The following is an 18,851-nucleotide window of genomic DNA, read 5'->3' as shown; positions in this document are numbered from 1 at the left end:
AACAACACTTAGTTCACAAACTGAGGAGTGCGGCGTCAACCTGCGTTCGTACAGTGATTGTTGTGCATTTGTTGGTGAGAGTCTTCCCAAGTCAGCCGCTGTGATTGTGGAGTGACCCGGAGAGAGGAGCATCAACCGCGGCGGCGCACGTCACGTGACCACCTTGTCTGCTGCTGGCTGAGTGAAGCGTGTAAGCAGGTAACAAAAAACACTAATTTCCTTCTGTTTATCGGGCTACTCTTCTGTTATTGGACATGTTCAAAACATAATCTTGAGCGTGGTGTCACCTTAATATGAGATCGGTGACCTCGTTGCCGCGCGTTCATGAGGTTACCGGGCGTTTCTTTAGCATTTTTTGGTGTTGTCTTGTTCCCCGGCAAGCAATGTCGGGATGGGATTGTGCACTGTGAGGCCATTTTCGTTAGAATTGATACAGCTTTGTTGTTAGCAAGCTAGCATGTTTTGATGTCCGTGGGAAAGCCCGCTTCACTGACATTGAGGAAACCGAGTCCTGTAAACCCGGGCTTATCAATTCATAAATGTAAAACTTTACCCAGCCAGCTATGTGGCCAGTGGCTGTCGACTTCGACCAGATTTAGTTAACGTTAGCATCCGTAGCTAGCCTCATCAGCTCCCTGCATCGTTAAATATCGACGGCATTGTGTCGGCTACGGGTAGCAAGCAGGCTAGCTAATCTCAGCTAGCGCTAGCGAGGACAAAGGGGTCCCTAGTACCAACAGCACCGAGTCGGCCAGTGTTGTGTTGAATACGACACCACGAAAATCGGATTTACTTGTTTTTTGGAAGTCGGATAGGTAACTGTTATAAAGTGGTCACACAGGCAGACTTGCTAAATAATTAGCAATAACGGTTGCGCAAGTTCAAAACAATGCTTAACTGGCGTTGCTGTTAACATATTTACTACCACGGCTTTCTTATTTGCCAGATAGGTGAGCTGTTAATGTACACACATACACATTATATTTGACGCTATAGTACTTATAACATTATGCCAAGAGAAATCTAACTACTGGATAAGTAATGAACCAAATTACAACTCTCGCAGTCTGAGCTAAGCAGAGTTTTGCTCAATGGTTGTTTTGTTATTGTTAAGTGTCCAATAAGATCAATACAGTTTCTTCCGGTGGTATATTTACTTCGCATACCAGACATAGAATTCACCCGTTATATTGGGTTTCCCCAATATAAAAGGATTTTGGTGGAGCGACACAGACATTTTCATTGCATTAGCTTTGTTCAGCCAGCAGCCAATGGCAACTGTATTGACTTGCACCACATAAATCCTTATTGTGTGCGTGCGTGAGCACGCGCATGCATGGTTTTGGCCGTTTTAAAACGGAAACTTCAGTAGGTTTTTAATACTGGGGTGTGCAAGACTAGTGTAGTCGGACATATGTAGAGGAGTTTTGCATGTTATTGCACAAGTTCATGTTTCCACTTTTGACAAGTTTTCAGGCTACGTGCATGTAACTTTAAAGTCACTGCATTCTTTAGCAACAAGAGTGGAATAGCATCAGGGTGTATGATGGGGTAATGTTGTTTCTGCTTCTCTCTCTCTCTCTCACACACACACACACACACACACACACACACACACTGTGTTGTGTTTGGAAGGCTTACAGCATGTAAGAGGACACTGGGTTGGCGCTTCCCTCCTTGACCTAGATTTTTGTTATAGCAGTTACATCACCAGGCCAAGTGTGTGAGTGTGTTACAGTTTCTGTAAGGGTAGTATTCATGATTTTGCAGTCTGGCCTAACTGTACTTAAGAGAGACATGTCTAGCTAGTTCAAGATACAGTGCAGCCAACATGCACTCAGATGAGGGAAAGTAGTAAACCTCTGCTCTACTAGAATGATATTTTTTATTCTTTCATTTACTGTGTGTTTTGTTTGCGACGTATCTGTAGTTTGGAAATTGATCATATGTCAATTGCCTATTTCATTTCTCTCCCCTGTTTGTTTTTCCCCTGCAGATTTTTCTATTTTGTACATACAGAGTTTTGTATATACTGTATATGATGAGCTCACTGGGCGGCGACAAGGCCCGGGGCCCTCGGGAAAAAACGCTGCCCGCTGCCACACACACCTCACAACCACAGAAACAGATACAGGTGAGCCACCGCAACCACTTAAACATAAAAAGTTTATACAAACACACACACGCGCACACACACACACACACACACACACGCATCGTAGCCACAGAAGTTTTGAGCCAGGTGCAAGATAAACCCACAGCATACGCATACACACACACACACACACACACACACACACACACACACACACACACACACACACACACACACACACACACACACAGAGTATGGAGCCCTGCTTCATCAGCATTTTATGAAGACATGTTTTTTAATTGAAAGCATATGGTACATAAACTCATTATTGATAGAATGCAGGCACTTGCCGCGCAGCTAGTTTCTGATTGTCAATAATGTCAGGCATTGAAACCATAGCATACATTCTCCAACCATACGTTATACCAAGACCCTTTCATTTTGCCTTTGCTCTTTGTTTCCTTCATACTCATAATCTCTCATTTTGTCTTTATGTCTCTTCTTGTTGCAGGCTACTGCAGAGCAGATCCGGCTCGCCCAGATGATCTATGACAAGAATGATGCTGACTTTGAGGACAAAGTCAACCAGGTGAGGATCGCTGCAGTGATGGTGCTGGCTGCAGCATTTGAGGCTAAATGTCTGAGTACCAGGCTGAATCAGAGTGTGGGTTCTTGTGTTCTTCCATGACTGTACAGATGCCTGCATGCCGACACATGATCCCACCAGTGAAAAAATGCAATTGTGTTGATATGTGATGCTATGGGTGAGGCTTTATGTCTTTGTGCTGGGCTGCAAGCTGCCTGGTTTGCCTTACACATTTAACAATATACTAAAGAGGTCTCATAGCAAATCGGTGGACTGTTTTTGCTGGCACACATTTTTTTTTAACAATTGTGTGATTTTACCCCCAGCTGATGGAGGTGACGGGGAAGAACCAAGATGAGTGCATGGTAGCACTCCATGACTGCAATGAGGACGTCAACAGAGCCATTAACTTCCTCCTGGAAAGCACCTCTGACACGGTAGGCCAATCCTTCAGCCCCTTACTCCCCCTAGTCTTCAGCTTCACTTAGGGAGCTGTTGTTTTCTTTCCACTATCTGATTGTGCTTTTTTATATTTCCTGAGAGGGTATTTCTTTTGATAGTTGGTTGGACGGGAGGATATGCAGCAGGTTACTGTGATGAGTTGTTGTTTTTTTTCCCAAAGAGAACACTTTAAAATGTTTTGGAACAAACAGGAAAAATTATGAACACAGGAAAAAAATGAGAGCATGATCTGGGAAAATAAAATGTCCATTCTTCCACTTTTAATCTCAAGTTGTGCAAGTGCTTCCTTTCCCTATTTCTGGGTTAGGAGCATGTGCTACAAGCATTCAAACACTGTAGGACTCTAGGAAGTACAGTTGATTCATCCCTTTCATGGATATGAATCAAATGGAATACCTTCTACAACTCTGCCATCAGTCATCATGGATCAAACAGGGCCTGATGATGTAAGCAGCTGAAACATTTCTGCATGCTGCGTTTAGGGTTTTTAATGGCTTTTCACTCTTCTAACTCTTGGCTGCTTCTGCTGCTCCAACAGAGGGGTTTGTTTGATTGAGGCTTTAAAGAGTTGAGCTTGAGTGGGAAGGAACTTGGTGGAGAATGGATCACTATACATTGTTCAGCTCACCTCTCTCCTTCTGGGAGCCCTGTAGATTGATTTATGGTCAGCTTGGTTGGAGGCTGTGATCAGTACACTCATGTTAAGTTAAGATCGTGTTCAGTGGGCATAGTGTTACATTTTTTTTCTGTTGGACATCTTTGAAACTAATGGCTCCATCATATCCTGTAAACCACAGTTATTAGATATTATATTGTAAAATGCAAAATGTGCAGAAAAAGGGATAAATGGAGAAAAACATGACATGGTGATTTATTTGGTGGTTCTGTAATTGGTACTTTCTGTGTTTTAGGAAGAGTGGAGGCTTTCTTTTTTGTCGAATTCCCGCCAAATTACACATTGGCACATAAAAGATGCTATTCTCAAAACTGTTAAAGTATAATATTTATGGGGGTCTGTGCAAGTAGAGTAGTATCTCTGCATTGAGAACAGTATAAATGACAATCTGACAGTGAAATCAGTCCCAGTACACACTTAGCTCTCTAATAACAGAGGTCGTGTGGGCTAACACATAAAGGCATACTGTTGTACCCTTTTTTCTTGCTTATGCCAGAGAGCAATGTCAAATAGCCTACTAAATGTCTGGCTAACACTTGGATGTTGTTCTGCCTGTGTGTTGTGAGTCGTTGTGAGTATCCCGGCATTTCTGAGGAAGGCCAGCCAGCACAGATGGTGAGGGGGTGGGGGGGCATGGGAGACAGCCAGCCAGTCAGCCAGCTAGCCTGTCAGTTACCCATATTGTTGTTCTGGTTTTCGTAGAAGTCCAAAAATAGCAAATGGCTGGTTTTCCCTCATATATGAAAGTCACTACTGTAATGGTATGTAATCCCGGGAGTAAATCTGTCTCCACTGTGATCAAAATATTCACCATCATGAACTAAAAGAGGTTTTGTCATGATTATGTTGATGTCATGCTGCAGAAGAGTTCAGACTAGTAGTGGGAGCATCTCAGTGTAGAAAAACATAGTATCTGAAGTGACTGTTTAGTAATTATTAGTATGCCCTTTTGAAATATTTCATACATTTTTCTTGCAATTTGTAATATGCACAGTTTTAGAGATGCTATTGTGTTCCTATTTTACTGAACATATTCTCATTTTGACTCTGGAAGAACAAGAAGAACAAGTTAGTTATATATTATCTGGAATGAGATTGGTAGATTGTAATTTTTTTTTTTTTTTTTTTCAAATTTGTTGTTAATATTGAAATACACAATTTCCTCCTCTTTTACTGATCCTGCATCATGTCTTTTTTTTTTTTTTTTTTTTTTTTTTGAAAATCATTCCCTGCGTCATCGCTCCTGCTGTGTCTAGACCTCATGGGAGACAGTAGGGAAGAAGAAGCCCCTGGTGAAGGAGGTACCATCAGAGAGCAAGGAGAACAAGGAGAACAGGGAGAAGAAAGGAGAGAGAGAGGGTAGCAAGAACCGCGGGGCCGCCAATCGCAGGGGCAAGGGGGCCAGTCGCAGCCGACAGGGTACGGAGTCAAAACATCTCACTTTATATACAGAGCCCTCTGTCTCTTTTCTAGACCTCATTGTCACTCTTAAATTGTCTCGTTATTAAATCGGTTTCTCCTCGTGTGAACATTCAGTGCGTCCAGAGGAGAATGGTGTGGAGGTGACACCAGTGGACAGAGGCTCAGAACGAGGTCGGAGGGGCAGAGGTGGCCGGGGTGAGTAGATGGACAGTTGATACCCAGTACACTCAGTCAGTAGAACTGGCACTTGAATAGTTGTTGACTTTGGTGTGTGTGTTTGTGTGTCTCTTTGTTTATGTACATGCAGGATCTGGAGGCCGAGGTAGAGGCAGAGCACCAGCAGGAAGCAGGTTCTCAGCCCAGGGAATGGGGTATGGCAGGAAACCACACGTGCCCACACGCATAGATTTTACTTGATAATTAAACTCTTCCAAAGCAAGCGCATGATTGTTTTTCAGGCCCAGAAAAGGAAATTTTAAATACTTTGCGTGCAAATACCATTCAAACAATAAAGTTTGCTCGCCTAAGCCTCTACAGAACTACCAGAATGGTGAACACAGTGCACTGCATATTTTGTGTGTTGGCTGAACATAATCTTTAGTGACTCACTGTTGATCACTCACTTCCTTATAGTTAATTTCTATATAATTCTGTTAGCCATACTCTCCTTGACCTCCCCTGTCAATCTCTGACTTGCTCCATTCCGTTGTTCCTCTCCAGGACCTTTAACCCAGCGGACTACACCACAGACACAGGGACAGGGACCACACAAACGGAGGTCTGGGAAATGGGGCCAAACAACAGCACAGATGGGACAGGTTAGCTTTACAGAGCAGCACTCACACTGCTTTCAATGTATAGGGTCAGTTTTCTGCAGAGAATGTGCATTGTGTTGAACAGATAGTGTACTTTGAGATATATTATCTATGTGCATTAGAAACTTAATGCACTGTAGGTTATTTTCTCCTAATTGTCCCATCTGTATATTTACTTTGGATTTGTATGTTTACCCTTTGCTGTTTGTGCCACAGTTGCCTGGAGGAATACCTTGGAAGATTGGGCAGCTGAGGACTGGAGTGAAGATGTCAGTGTGAGTTGAACGGGGGCATTGGTCCATTCCAAGAGCAGTCATTCAGTCACAATGCATGTTTTTTTTTTTTTTTTTTTTGTCTTTGCAGAAGGCTACACTGTATACTAAGTCTATCTGCCTTTGTCCCCTCAGCTCTCAGAGACCAAAGTGTTCACCTCCTCATGTGCACCTGCTGCTGAGAACCACATCACTCCTGGGCAAAGGTAATAAACTGGCTCATGCATTACAGTTTCAGAGATTAGATTTGATGTATTACAGTGTAACATATTAGCCCTAATCTCTTGGTACAGTGTATTGTAGCTTCACAAACCACTCAAAGCTCAATATTGCAGAGTTTTCCCAGAACCGGTACTCTATTGTGTAGTGTTTCCTGTCAGATTTACTGTCATCAGGTTACATAAAGTTTGCACTGGCAGGAGGAAAGCCTTGTAAACACTTATTAAATCACATCTTAAGTTTAGCCACAATTTTCCAGGAAATGACACTCTATATAACTTAAGCTGAACACACCATATGGGCAACCGTGCTGTTATGCTGCTATGCTGCTATCATGTGATACCATGAAATGTGCACACACGTCATTTCAGTTTCTGCTGTTCTTACAGTCCTATCGGTGGGGGAAAATAATGTTACTTTTTCCATGGCATATGCATAAATTGAAGAAACATGATTAATACTTACATAATGCATATATTTCGCAATGCCAACATTATATTTTTTGCATTCTGCAAAGAAGCATTTTTAAATAAAATTTTTGTCGACTACTTTGTCCTCCTCAGTCTGGACCTGGCATCTCTGCTGCAGAAGCCTGTGGTTGGAGGAAGAGAGGCACCCTCCTCTTCCTCCCAGAGTCTGGTCTTCACCAACTCCCACCACCACCAGTCACAGCAGCAACAACAGCCGCCTCCAAGCCGCAACGGCACCAGCAGCACAAGCTATGCACACGCTGCTCTGGTAAACACAGTCACTTGTGATACTCCACACTCCCATTTTAATTATAATCTGCATGCTAACAAAAGCCTCCTCTTCGTTTTTTGTCTGTTTTTGTCAGTCCAGTTTATCTTTTGTTTCAATGTACACATTCATTTCTCATACGCAAATATGCACATACTGTCCATATACACAGAGACTGACTATTATACTCTGTCCTTCTGCCTTTGCTAGTCGTCAGTGCTTGGAGCTGGTTTTGGGGACTTGGGCCAGTCCAAGAGAAGTCAGCCCAGTGCTGGAGCTCAGATCCTGGAACAGCTGAAGGGTCCTGGCCTCGGCCCACTGCCCTCATCGCAGGCTGCCCCTCCTGCTAGCACCCAGGGGGGCAACTCCTCCATTGGCCGACTGCCGGCCCTGGTAGCCCCCGTACCGCCACCCTCCTCCTCCAGCTGGGACATGAAGGCTTCGGAATCCAGCGCCTCCTCACTTTCATCACAGTTCAGCCGTGAGTGTTTGTGTGGCCGAATGCAGGTGTCACTGTGTAGGCATGCATGCAAGCATGCCTACACAACTAATCAACTGTTTGTGAATACTTGTTTTTCTTGTACTTATTTGTAAATGTAGGTGTATATATCACTAAGTTAATCCCCTGGACTGTGTCTTTTTGTGTCTGTCTCCAGGTGAGTTTGGCCTGCAGCCGGAGCCTTCTCTGGTGCTGAGCCAGCTGGTTCAGAGGCATACTGGCCCCTCCTTGCCTCTGGCACGCCAACCCAGTCCCCCGACACAACAGCCGCAACAGCAAGCGCCCCCTACTTCAGCCTCGCCTGCCCTTCAGGCCAGCACGCCGGCCCAGGGAGGCCCACTGATGGCGGCTGGCAGTGCCAAGCCTTCTGCCCCCAGCGCAGGGCTGGACCCTCAGGGCAGCAGTACACCACAGCAGCAACGGGCACAGCTCAAGGGCCAGAAACGAAGGATACCTCCCACATCTAAGGTAGTATGGCGTGCTGATGGCACTGAGACGTATAAACTTTACTCAAGGTTTTGGCGCCAGGGTTTTTCAGCTAAAACATTAGTACTCTGAAAAAACATTCTCATGTGTTTTTATGTGTGAACTGGAGAATGGTAAGGCAAAAAGGTACATACATACACTCAGTGGCTACTTTACATGTATGTACATCTGCATAATCTAATACAATCCAATACAACTGTTCTGCCATAAAGTTTAGTTTTATGATGCCTATAATGCTCAAGTTTTCTTTTTGTGATAGCAATTGAGGTGTTCTTTCAATTCCATGGTTGGTGTTGAGTTAGTGGTGCTGTTGTACTGGACTGCATTTAATTGAGAGGTCTCTAATATTCCCTTCCCCCCTTCCCCTTAAATAAATAGAGAGGACAAAAAAATTAGAGATATCTCTAAATATAACTGCAACCTCAATAATAAACATAGAATTAAATTTTCAAATTCCCGACAATGTCAACAAAAACTCAACATTATAAATTTTCTTAAAAGGTTGAATTTGTGGCTAAGCTGTTGCACTGAACTACATGAAATTGTACAGGTGGACCTAATAAAGTGGACATTGAGTATATCTTTGAACACAATGTCTTAGATTGGCTCTTGTGGTCAACATGTCGCCCATTGAAACCACTTACCTCACAAATACCTGCATATGCATACAATCACAGTGCTGAACACTGGCTGTCAATGCACTGCCTTCCCTGCAGATTCCCTCCACAGCAGTGGAGATGCCAGGCTCGGCTGATGTCCCTGGTCTAAACCTCCAATTTGGAGCATTAGACTTTGGTTCGGAGTCAGCATTGCCTGACTTTGGTGTTGTGGACAACTGTGTTAGCGGGCCGTCCAGGGAGCCCACGCCGGCCCCCGCCCCAGCACCACCTGCACCGGGACCAGGAGCGCAGAGCCAGACCAGCCTGTACTCCAAACCGCTCAGGTATTGCCAATGTTTGCATTAGACAGTTCATTCTATGAAGCTGTATATCCACCTTTGGATGCACAGTTTTGCTACCTGAAATTCAGTTAAAGCATCATCCTGGTTATTTACAACTGAAGCCTTATTTTTTGCTATTATGCCAATCAGATCTGATTAAAATTTTGTTGATTAATTCTATCTAGCACCACAACCACATTGTTTACACATTGTTTACACTTTACACTGAGTTTGAAGGGATTCCTGCTCTCCAATACACACCAGTTATGCCAAGCAAAACTGTCTAACAAAAACACAAAATGTTCAAAATGTATCCTTTGAACACAAGAACACATAATGGAGTGATGCATGCCTATATTAAATTTTCCAATTATCCATGACAAATGAAATTTAGGTGTTGTTGTGTTGTTATATATGTTATTTGAAGTAGCCTGAGCTAGTAAACAGATGACATGTCAAGTACCCTGATTTCCCATTCACATCAAAACAGTTTTGCCCTAATTACAATCTGCCAGCTGGGTACCAATCCATTTATGGTAACAGTAGTAATCATTAATGGGATGTAGCATCTGTGGGAAGTTTTTGTGGGCTACGATTTTGCAGAGTTGTGCCAACACAAGTGATAAACGTAGCAAGGAATACAATAATTAATCAACAATTCCGACATTTGCTTGCTAGGTTGCCCTTGGAGTAGGTGTATTATTTGTTTGTTTGATTTTAATTTCATAAATACTGTTGATTGAAATCTTGTTGTTCCGCTTGTTCTGATGTGATGTGAGCGTGGCTGAAGTCCAGCAATCAGCAGAGTAAACAAGGAAGTGTGTGAGCAGTACTGATATGAATTAATGAGACCATTATAACTGAAAGGCCAATAGTTGTTCAGTCACAGCTATTTGAAGATGTATAAATGCACTTTGAATATTAATGTGTTTGAATGGGGATTTTTTTTAATCAGTGTCTTAGTGTTTGACAGTTTTAGTTTCTTTTGGCCCAGCCAAATCGCAACAGAGAGTAGCACATGTGCATGCTCATAGGTCTACAACCAATTAATTTCATAACGTTGATGGAAGGTGATGGGTATAGTGGAAAACCCAGGATGGTGAGGCTCAGGTCAAAGAAAAATAGAATCATTCTTTAACGCTTAAAATAAACACGTTTGACCTTCAAAATCACAACTATTCTGTAAGGAAAAATCTTAAAATTACTATTTTTTATATTGATCCCATAATGTGCTTTGTTATCATAGCAGCAATGAGCATCTAAGAATAGCTGTAAGTTTTTCTTAATCAAATCTCAAATATAAAATTTTGAATGTAATGCATTATTTCATGACTTAATGAAGTTTTTATTTTTTTCCGTTTTATTCTTCATCTGGGCTTTTTGCTACTGATGCCTCCTTCCTGCATAACATCTCTGGTCTCTTTCTCCTATTGTGTTACAGTGAGTCACTGGGCAGCCCTCTCTCCGTCCCCTTGCCTATGCCCCTCTCTTCATCGGAGCCGGTCTACCCAACTCCCTCGGTGGCAATACCTAGCCTTACCCCCTCTTCACTGGGAACTGCCAGCTCCACCAATCCTCCCGCCGCGTCTTTGACCACCTCTACCACCTCCTCCTCTGTCCCTTCCTCCACCTCACCCTTCTCCACAGTCGGGGGAAGTTACGACGGGACCATGCCCCCCCACTCACGGCTGGCCTTCTCCCAGAGCAAAGAGGCCTCTGGGCCAGTTATGGTGAGTAGAAGCAGTTCACACAAATATTCATGTCTACCTGTTTGACCATCTGTTTTTTACTGAGATGCAAATTCACCCTAAAGCAAAAATATTTGGGGGAGGAAATATTAACTGATATTCATTGGTCATTTATTTAAAAAAAAAAAAAAAAAACGAACAACAAAAAAGAAAGCAGATAATATTCAGTTGTGTCAGCAATCTGTTGCTTAAGTAGGTATCATGTGATGGATATCCAATGCTAGAGACAAAAGACCCAAGATTGTGATCAGTGATCTGCTCCTTGTGTGTGCAATGAGACTAACTTTATGACCTGCTTGCTTTTTTGTGCTCTCTTATTAATAGAGATTCACTTCGTTATATTTTCAGATTCAGATTCATTTAATTTGCTCTAGACCACATATCGTGGTATGGAGTAACAGTTGTGGACCATAAAATTTGTCCATATCTCTGCAGAATCAGTATAGGTGCAGTCATAATGTCAGTAAAGTTAGTTATTGGTTCACTGTCCATGAAAAAGGCACAAATCCAAGGCTCAATAGCCGTCGAATTAGTTTCCTGCTTCGGGAGGCACTTCTTTGTGTTGACAAATCATAACTGAGATTGTACAAGAAAAGAGAAATAACAGTTCAGGGTGGACTTGCATGTGCTCACCATAAACTCAACCATACGTTGAACTAAACAAAACGTCTCTTGTATATTTTGTATGTTCAAAATGTTACATAGATAATGATAGAGGTGATCTGTGATCATTACATGGAGGCACTGAGCTGTTTATTTTCCCCAGAATGGTCTGAATGGTGTGAGGACCTCTGCTGCTTTAGACAGTAAGTTATACCCTAATTTATTTTATCCAGTGTATGCAGATTATATCATTTCATGTACTTAATATTGGAAAACACTAGAACAGTGATCAAGAAGCATCTGATTTAATATTTTTTCCCCGCTCATCCCAGCTTCATCAGCGTCCTCCACACCGAAGCCAGAGTCACCGTCTCTGAGCATCAGCACCAACAGTGCCCCAGCGCCCTCGTCCCACTTGCCCTCCTCCCTGCCTACACACAGCTCTAACACGCTATCCAACCTGGCACAGGATCTGCCCTCTGCCAGCCAGCTCAGCACGCTCAACAGGTGATACAGATACACACAACAAGTTGGATCACTTTTTAAAAACTGGCATAAGAGGGACAGAATTTGTTTGCGGGTTTCATGTGTAATGAAATATGAACATCCATCTGGGGAAGGTTTGTTGCCACAGCACATAGCAAACAAAGTAAAATATAAACGAGCAGAAAAAAGGGAGGTATTTGGATACGGATTTAAAATATTGCTGCTAGTGAGAAAGTGGTTCCCTGACCAAAGACACACGTATCATATTGATTTCAATATTGTGTGGAGAGGGAGGGTTTAGGGCCCACACACTATTCTGGGTGATCTGCACTGACTTGTTTTTTTTTTCCTCTCTCAACTTGCCCGGTAACCTTGTTTGTATAAGACTGAGACACATTTGGGTTTTGGAGAAGCAAAGAACTGAAAATCTCATTGTACTGTTTATATTGGAGAAAATCTTCAGCTCACCAGTAAACATTTCCCATCCTAGGAAAAGTTGTTTGCTCAGACCAGGCCATCTGACTCTCAGTGATTGGAATATTTTGTAATGAAATCAGGGAATAACATCGCTTATTGTGGTGTAAAAGTTGCAACTCAATAGTGGCTGCAGCCTACAGTGTGAACTGCTAGCTTGTCAGTCAGGTTGCCCAAAAATTTTCAGAGTAAGCTCTTTTGGGTTAATTTTCTGCCTTGTTGCTTGTGCAATCATTTTCAATTCCTGATAAGATGGTGCAGAGTTAGTGGCAGCCTGTTGCCGCAGTTCTTGCATAATTTCTAATACATCAGTTATTTCTGGTTATATCATGACATATCAATAAGTGTTTAAAAGAAAACCTCTTACTAATTACCAGAATGCAGAAAAGCTTGTTCCAATGTGACTATAAGAAATTACTCATAACCTAAATAAACCGAATTGAGGGGAAGTATTGAAATGTTAACTGTGAGGTGCTATGAGCATGTGCTGTAATGTTGAGCAGAAACTGATCTTTCTTCATTCTTTGCTCCCCCTGCAGCCATGCCAGCAGTCATTCCTCAGTCTCAGCTCTGGGCTCCAGCTCCCTCACTGTAAGTAAAGGTTACTACCAGCATAATAGCTGAAGCACCATTTCTTGTGCAACAGTTTTAACACAAACTGCTTAATCTGTATGCACCTACACTTAAACGCATGAAACACAAATATACATAGTTCCAGCAGATATTGTTCCATTTCATGTTCACATGGCTACCAAATACCAGATGAACTCAAACATCAGCCACAAACAAAGCTCTGTAATAATGCCAGTATACACACATTGTATGCACTGCGAAATAAAATCTGAAAATTGGACAGAAAGACATATTTTTCAGATGAGCCTCCTCTTCCTATACTCCTCACTCTCTCTCTAGTACACCAGTGTGGACAGCAGCAGTGTGAGCTCCCTGGCTCCCTCCTCTGGCTCTTATACATCATCACAGGCCTCGGCCCCATTGCTCCACTCGACCCACAACAACAGCAACAGTAGCAGTAGCATCAGCCACCTAGCCAACATGGGCAGCAGTATGAGCAGCACAGGCAGCGGTATTGCTGGCACAAGTGGACTACATTCTGCTGCTGCCGCCACCAGCACAGCACTGGGACTTGGCTCCAATGGAGCTACTGCCACCTCCAACCTCTCAGCACCCAGGACCACGCCGCTGCTCTCGTCCTCCACTGGTACACACACACACTCACTACCCCAAACACAGGCAGTGGAATGACATGAATGTCAAGTATTAGTGTGCAGAATGGTTTCACTCATACCATTTTGGACCTGACCCCAGCTGAAAATGTTTTGACAAAATTTGAATCAACCCACCCAACAAAACCAAATTTGAACCCTAAAATTTTGTATGAATTTTCATACACTACCAGCTAAAGCATCAATAAAGCCCAACATTTAAATTGTAGTTTATCTATAGGCTGCTCATTAGCTGTTCTTTTATGGCCATAGCACCTCAACTTTCAGTGAGCAAATTGTATTTTTAACTTCTGTGAATATCCATCCATCCAAAAACTGAACCCAAAATTAAGTTTAAATACCACTTTAATGAATTCTTTCATCAATCCATGCTTTTATGACCACATTTTTAGTCTTTACTCTTTTCCTGCCACGTATTGTTACGACTTGGTTCAGTTGTTTTCTTTGATGTGCGCTAATATGTAGGGTCAAGCAGTCCATTTTTGCAGCAAAGAAAATTCACCCACAGCACAGCAAACATTGATGTGAACCACTACACATGGCATGCCTGACAAATATAACTCATGCATTAGGCTACATATGATCAAATATCCATTAAAACCTTAAAACCTCTAGAGCTGTTAATCTGAATGTAATGGCTGTTGTGTTCTTGTTTTAACAGGTAAAGCTCCTCCTAACCTTTCCCAGGGTGTGCCTCCTCTACTGCCCAACCAATATATCATGGGCCCAGGGGGGCTGCTGCCAGCATACCCAGTAAGTAGACCTACAGAGGATCATGTACATAATGATTTCAGTGTGATGCTACAGATATCAGTGAACATAACACCTGCTGCCCACCAGTCACCTATCAGTCCTGTCAGTCTGTTCAGCTATCATGGAATTAAGTTCATTCCATTTTTGAATTATGACTGTTTTGTCAGTGTTTGCCATAGTCATACTTGAACTGGGCAAAAAATAGCAATATGAGCAGCTGAAGAGGATACAGGACGTATGAATGTGATAGTGTGAATGACTGTGCCTGTGTTATTCAACAGCAGATCTATGGCTACGAGGACCTGCACATGCTACAGTCCAGATTGCCAATGGTGAGCATCACTATAGTCCAATGAAAACTTTTCACTGATAATGATACTTAGTGGCATGCAGTTTTTTTGGCAATGTGGTAGTCTTTTACTGAGTGGGTGTGGGTTGATGGTTCCTCTGAAACAGAATTAGCTGTCACTCTTGCTTGGATCCTCTTGTGATCATCTTCTGTCCCTTTAGCCCTCTTTACAGGATTACTATGGAATTACATTCCCTGGCCCTACAGCTACTCTCTCTGGCAGAGACGGGAGCCTAGCCAACAATCCCTACTCAGGTAAAGCAACTGGATGCTTGACAGGCCTCCTCCAATCCTGTTGCTGTTCTGACACTCAGACACCCCCCTTTGATGTCTCCCTTGTTTCTCAGGTGAAGTCACAAAGTTTGGCAGGAATGACTCCACCTCCCCTGCGCCCCCTACCAGCCTGTCTACACCCCAGCCACCACAGGGCCAGAGCCAAGGACAGAGCCAAGCCCAGCCTCAGCCACCCCAGGCTCAGCCCCAGCCCCAAGGCCAGCCGCAGCACCACAGCAGTCAGCAGGCCTTTCTGCCTCCAGGCTACAGCTACACAGGCCTGCCCTACTACCCCGGGGTGCCTGGTGCTGTGCCCAGTGCCGCTGCCTTCCAGTACGGCCCCACCATGTTTGTACCCCCAGGGGGCCCGGGACCAGCCTCAGCCAAGCAGCACAGCATGGGCCTTGGCCTCGGAAACCCATCAGCTAGCCCCTTCCAGCAGCAGACCCAGCAGCAGCCCAGCGGTTACGGCCAACACACCTTCAGCTCAGGTAGTGATAAGTCTGGTACAGCTGTGCAAAAAAGCAACACCTCTATCACAAATTAGTTATTTTTTACATTACTGTATCAATTCTCTTGCACTCCAGCTGTTTTTTCTTTTCTTTTAGACATTTTTTTTATACATTGGAAGCTACATTTGATTTAGGGTTGAGAAAATTTCATATAAGATCAGCCTTTTTTAATATGGCAAAGTGTGAATTTTATGAATTCTGAAGTTGGTGTTTTCCTGTTCAGGGTATGAGGAGCTGACAGCGGGGCCAGCAGGAGTGGACTACAGTAAAGGCTATAACAACTCCTCACAGGCACAGGCCAAATCTGCTGGGACTGGGCCTGGGAAAGGTGTGGAGAAACACAGAAACACCCCTCGGTCTTTCTAATATTGTAGTTTTACTTTTGAAAGCCATGTGAACTTATAACGTATTTATGCTTTTGCTTTCCTGCCGTCAGGCGTCTCAGTGACGTCCAGTAACTCGGGTGTGCCAGACATTAGTGGAAGTGTTTACAATAAGACCCAGGTGAGTCTCGGCTTTTTCTTACATTCATGTTTCATTCTGTGATTTCACTATCGCTCTGTTGAGTAGTTGATACTGGTGCATAGTTCAGCCGTGGAGCCCACTTTAATCCTTTTTCCTCTCCCTGCGCAGTCCTTTGATAAGCAGGGTTTCCATGCGGGGACCCCCCCTCCCTTCAGCCTGCCGTCAGCGCTGGGGGGTCCAGGGCCTCTCAATCCTGGAGGAGCGCCAGGGGGTTATGCACCAGCCCCCTTCCTCCACATCCTGCCTCACCAGCAACCACACTCGCAGCTGCTGCACCACCATCTAGCTCAGGATGGACAGGTAACACACCTTATTAATAACAGCTTGACTGAAACACACCTACAGATATTCTCCAGCAGTCACCGGGGTGTTCACTTGTGTTTCTGAAGCATGTTATTTGAAGCAGTGGTGGGCTTCAAAGAAAAGTCTCTGTGTTAAGGCTGAGTCCTGTTCCCAATGTCCTGGGTTTGAATCTGACCTCAGGCTATTTGTCATCCCCTCTCTCCTGCCTTTCCTGTCTCTCTGTCTTAAGATAACTGTTGTCAAACAAAAGCCAACATTAATTTTCCCTTATTACTAATTTGACAGTTGCATTTAGTGACACACTTTTAGAAAAAGGTCACAGAAATCCAATTCCACAATCAGACAAATATTGGCAATAAAAATAATATTGGACCACTCTAACATTGCTTTTTCAAGCTGATATCAGCCGATACATTGGTGCATGAACCCTTGATTCAAAACATGAAGTTCATGCCTGGAAAATCACTAACTGAAGTACAAGTAGATGAGACCGCTTGTTGGTGAGTGGATTGAATAGACTAGAGTATCTGAGGGTGGATTTCCCTTAAGTTAGAGAAATTGGCTTGTGACCCAATATTTGTTAAAATCCTGACTGAGGAAACTGGGGGGTGGTTCCTGTTCAGTGATACATGCTGTCGTTTGTCTCTCCATGCTCAGGGTGGTCCTAGCCAGCGTGGCCAGTCCAACAGCATGCAGCAGAAGAGCCAGGTCAACAAGTCCAGCTACGGCAGCTCTCCCTACTGGGCCAACTGAGATGGCTAGGTTCACGTTAACATGCGTGTGCATGGACAGACGTCAACACACAGCACCACACCTGCCCATCTGACTGAACAGATCATAGAGGGACAAACCATTTACAGCACCAAGCTAAAACACACACACACACACATGCAAACACACACACATACACTCATACACACTACCACCCCGTTCCCTTTGCTCTATATATCCCCTTTTCAAATTTATGGCTGTTGTATGTAAAATATATTTATGTATGTATTTATACAGTATATATGTATTCGTAGGACATGAAATGTGGTTTTCTGCATTTGTTTTTTATTTTGAAGGACATTTTATTTCAAAAAATGTGGAAAGATGAGAATGCTAAATCATGGAGAATTAATGAAGTTGATGGTGAATATACTTGAACACAAACAAACATCATGTGACGTGGGTTTTTTTTTTTTTGTATGCATACATGAACCCTGAGAATGATGTATATAAATATTACACATCATTTTCATGGCAAAGGCCTTTTTTTATTTTAGGAGAAAAAGAGTTTTTGTAACTTTGGTCTCCCCCATCTGTGAATCCTTATATTGAGGGTGACTTGAGTTGATAGCTTGACTTTCTTTTTGCCCTGTTTCCCTCTATCTGTGTCTCCTACCTTACTAGTTGGTTGGTACTACCAGCCAGGCCTTGGATTTGATGTCATTTTAACATTGGTTTAATCCTTGTTGTCCAACAAATTAAAAGTTCTCAACAGTTTGCATGAGTCTGCTATTATCTTTCACAGTTCACATAGGCACGTGAAAAGTATTCAGATAAACAATTTATATGTTGTACAAATTCCATACATTTATATTATATAAATTGTGGATCAGACAAAAAACCCTTCACAGTAATAAACAGATTTACAAAATTCTGAATTAAGTTAAGCTTAGCTATAGCTTGCACTCACTCAGTTGGCATTTGGTGCAACTTGCTGAATGAGTACTTGTTATTCATTCAGTCCAGCTGAATATGACAACTTAAATATTTCTCTTTGCCTTAAGTCTTCCTGTTCATGCCAAAGTGATGAACTGATGTAGGCCTGACCGGTAATACAAATGCATTATGGTGTCACATGGTGACCTCTGGCTTTAATCTCTGAAAGAACTGTACTTTGCCCCAGATGCAACAGGTAAAAAAATATCAGGTGAATAAAAATATAGTAGTTTGTGTTTTCTTTGCCATAATTTCACTCCCCTTATTTTTTTCATGCAAAACCTCACAGACACCAAGTTTGTACCTAGTAAATTTACAAGGTGACACATTCTCACCTCTCGTACATGTTCCTGAAAGCATTAAACACCAGACGCAACAGGTAGAAAAATCAAAGGGGAGTCAAAATTCAAATTGTTGTGAAGTGGATTGCCCCAACATGGAATTAAAGCCGGCCTCTCCCCTCCAGCAGCTAGACGTCATTTTGTCATACCAGATGGCAACTGCCCATCTCAACACTGCACTCCCCCACACAGGGAAGGACTTGAACATAAAAGGCAACATTTCCTTCAACACATCGTGATCTGCCTTGGGCAAAACATTCATTCATCTTCTAAACCGCTTATCCTCACGAGGGTCGCGGGGGGGGGTGCTGGAGCCTATCCCA

General features: G+C 43.1%; 1 protein-coding gene across 1 annotated transcript; it reads left to right on the top strand.

Moving 5' to 3' along the window:
• On the top strand, positions 1-18,419 carry ubap2a (ubiquitin associated protein 2a). Its single transcript, XM_030051878.1, has 27 exons — positions 1-198; positions 1,997-2,134; positions 2,607-2,684; positions 3,008-3,118; positions 5,076-5,238; positions 5,356-5,436; positions 5,549-5,612; positions 5,962-6,059; positions 6,273-6,331; positions 6,464-6,534; positions 7,111-7,285; positions 7,496-7,766; positions 7,942-8,252; positions 8,987-9,213; positions 10,652-10,940; positions 11,725-11,764; positions 11,894-12,068; positions 13,061-13,112; positions 13,434-13,740; positions 14,427-14,518; positions 14,800-14,850; positions 15,029-15,122; positions 15,215-15,631; positions 15,876-15,980; positions 16,089-16,156; positions 16,286-16,477; positions 17,138-18,419. Exons 2-27 carry the CDS (start codon positions 2,039-2,041, stop codon positions 17,231-17,233), a joined length of 3,783 nt encoding a protein of 1,260 aa, XP_029907738.1. The 5' UTR covers positions 1-198; positions 1,997-2,038; the 3' UTR covers positions 17,234-18,419.
• The last annotated feature ends 432 nt before the right edge of the window (positions 18,420-18,851 follow it).

The sequence above is a fragment of the Myripristis murdjan genome, chromosome 5, assembly GCF_902150065.1.
Source record: "Myripristis murdjan chromosome 5, fMyrMur1.1, whole genome shotgun sequence".
NCBI classification, from domain to species: domain Eukaryota; kingdom Metazoa; phylum Chordata; class Actinopteri; order Holocentriformes; family Holocentridae; genus Myripristis; species Myripristis murdjan.
The sequence above is the reverse complement of the archived record's forward strand: the minus strand, read 5'-3'. Positions and strand labels throughout refer to the sequence as shown.

What these genes read in the sequence shown, in the direction of transcription:
- ubap2a (XM_030051878.1), top strand. Translation starts at nt 2,039, where the DNA reads ATGATGAGCTCACTGGGCGGCGACAAGGCCCGGGGCCCTCGGGAAAAA. An exon ending in AACCACAGAAACAGATACAG is followed by an intron (nt 2,135 to 2,606) that starts GTGAGCCACCGC and finishes TTCTTGTTGCAG; the next exon opens with GCTACTGCAGAGCAGATCCG. An exon ending in ACTGGAGTGAAGATGTCAGT is followed by an intron (nt 6,332 to 6,463) that starts GTGAGTTGAACG and finishes TTGTCCCCTCAG; the next exon opens with CTCTCAGAGACCAAAGTGTT.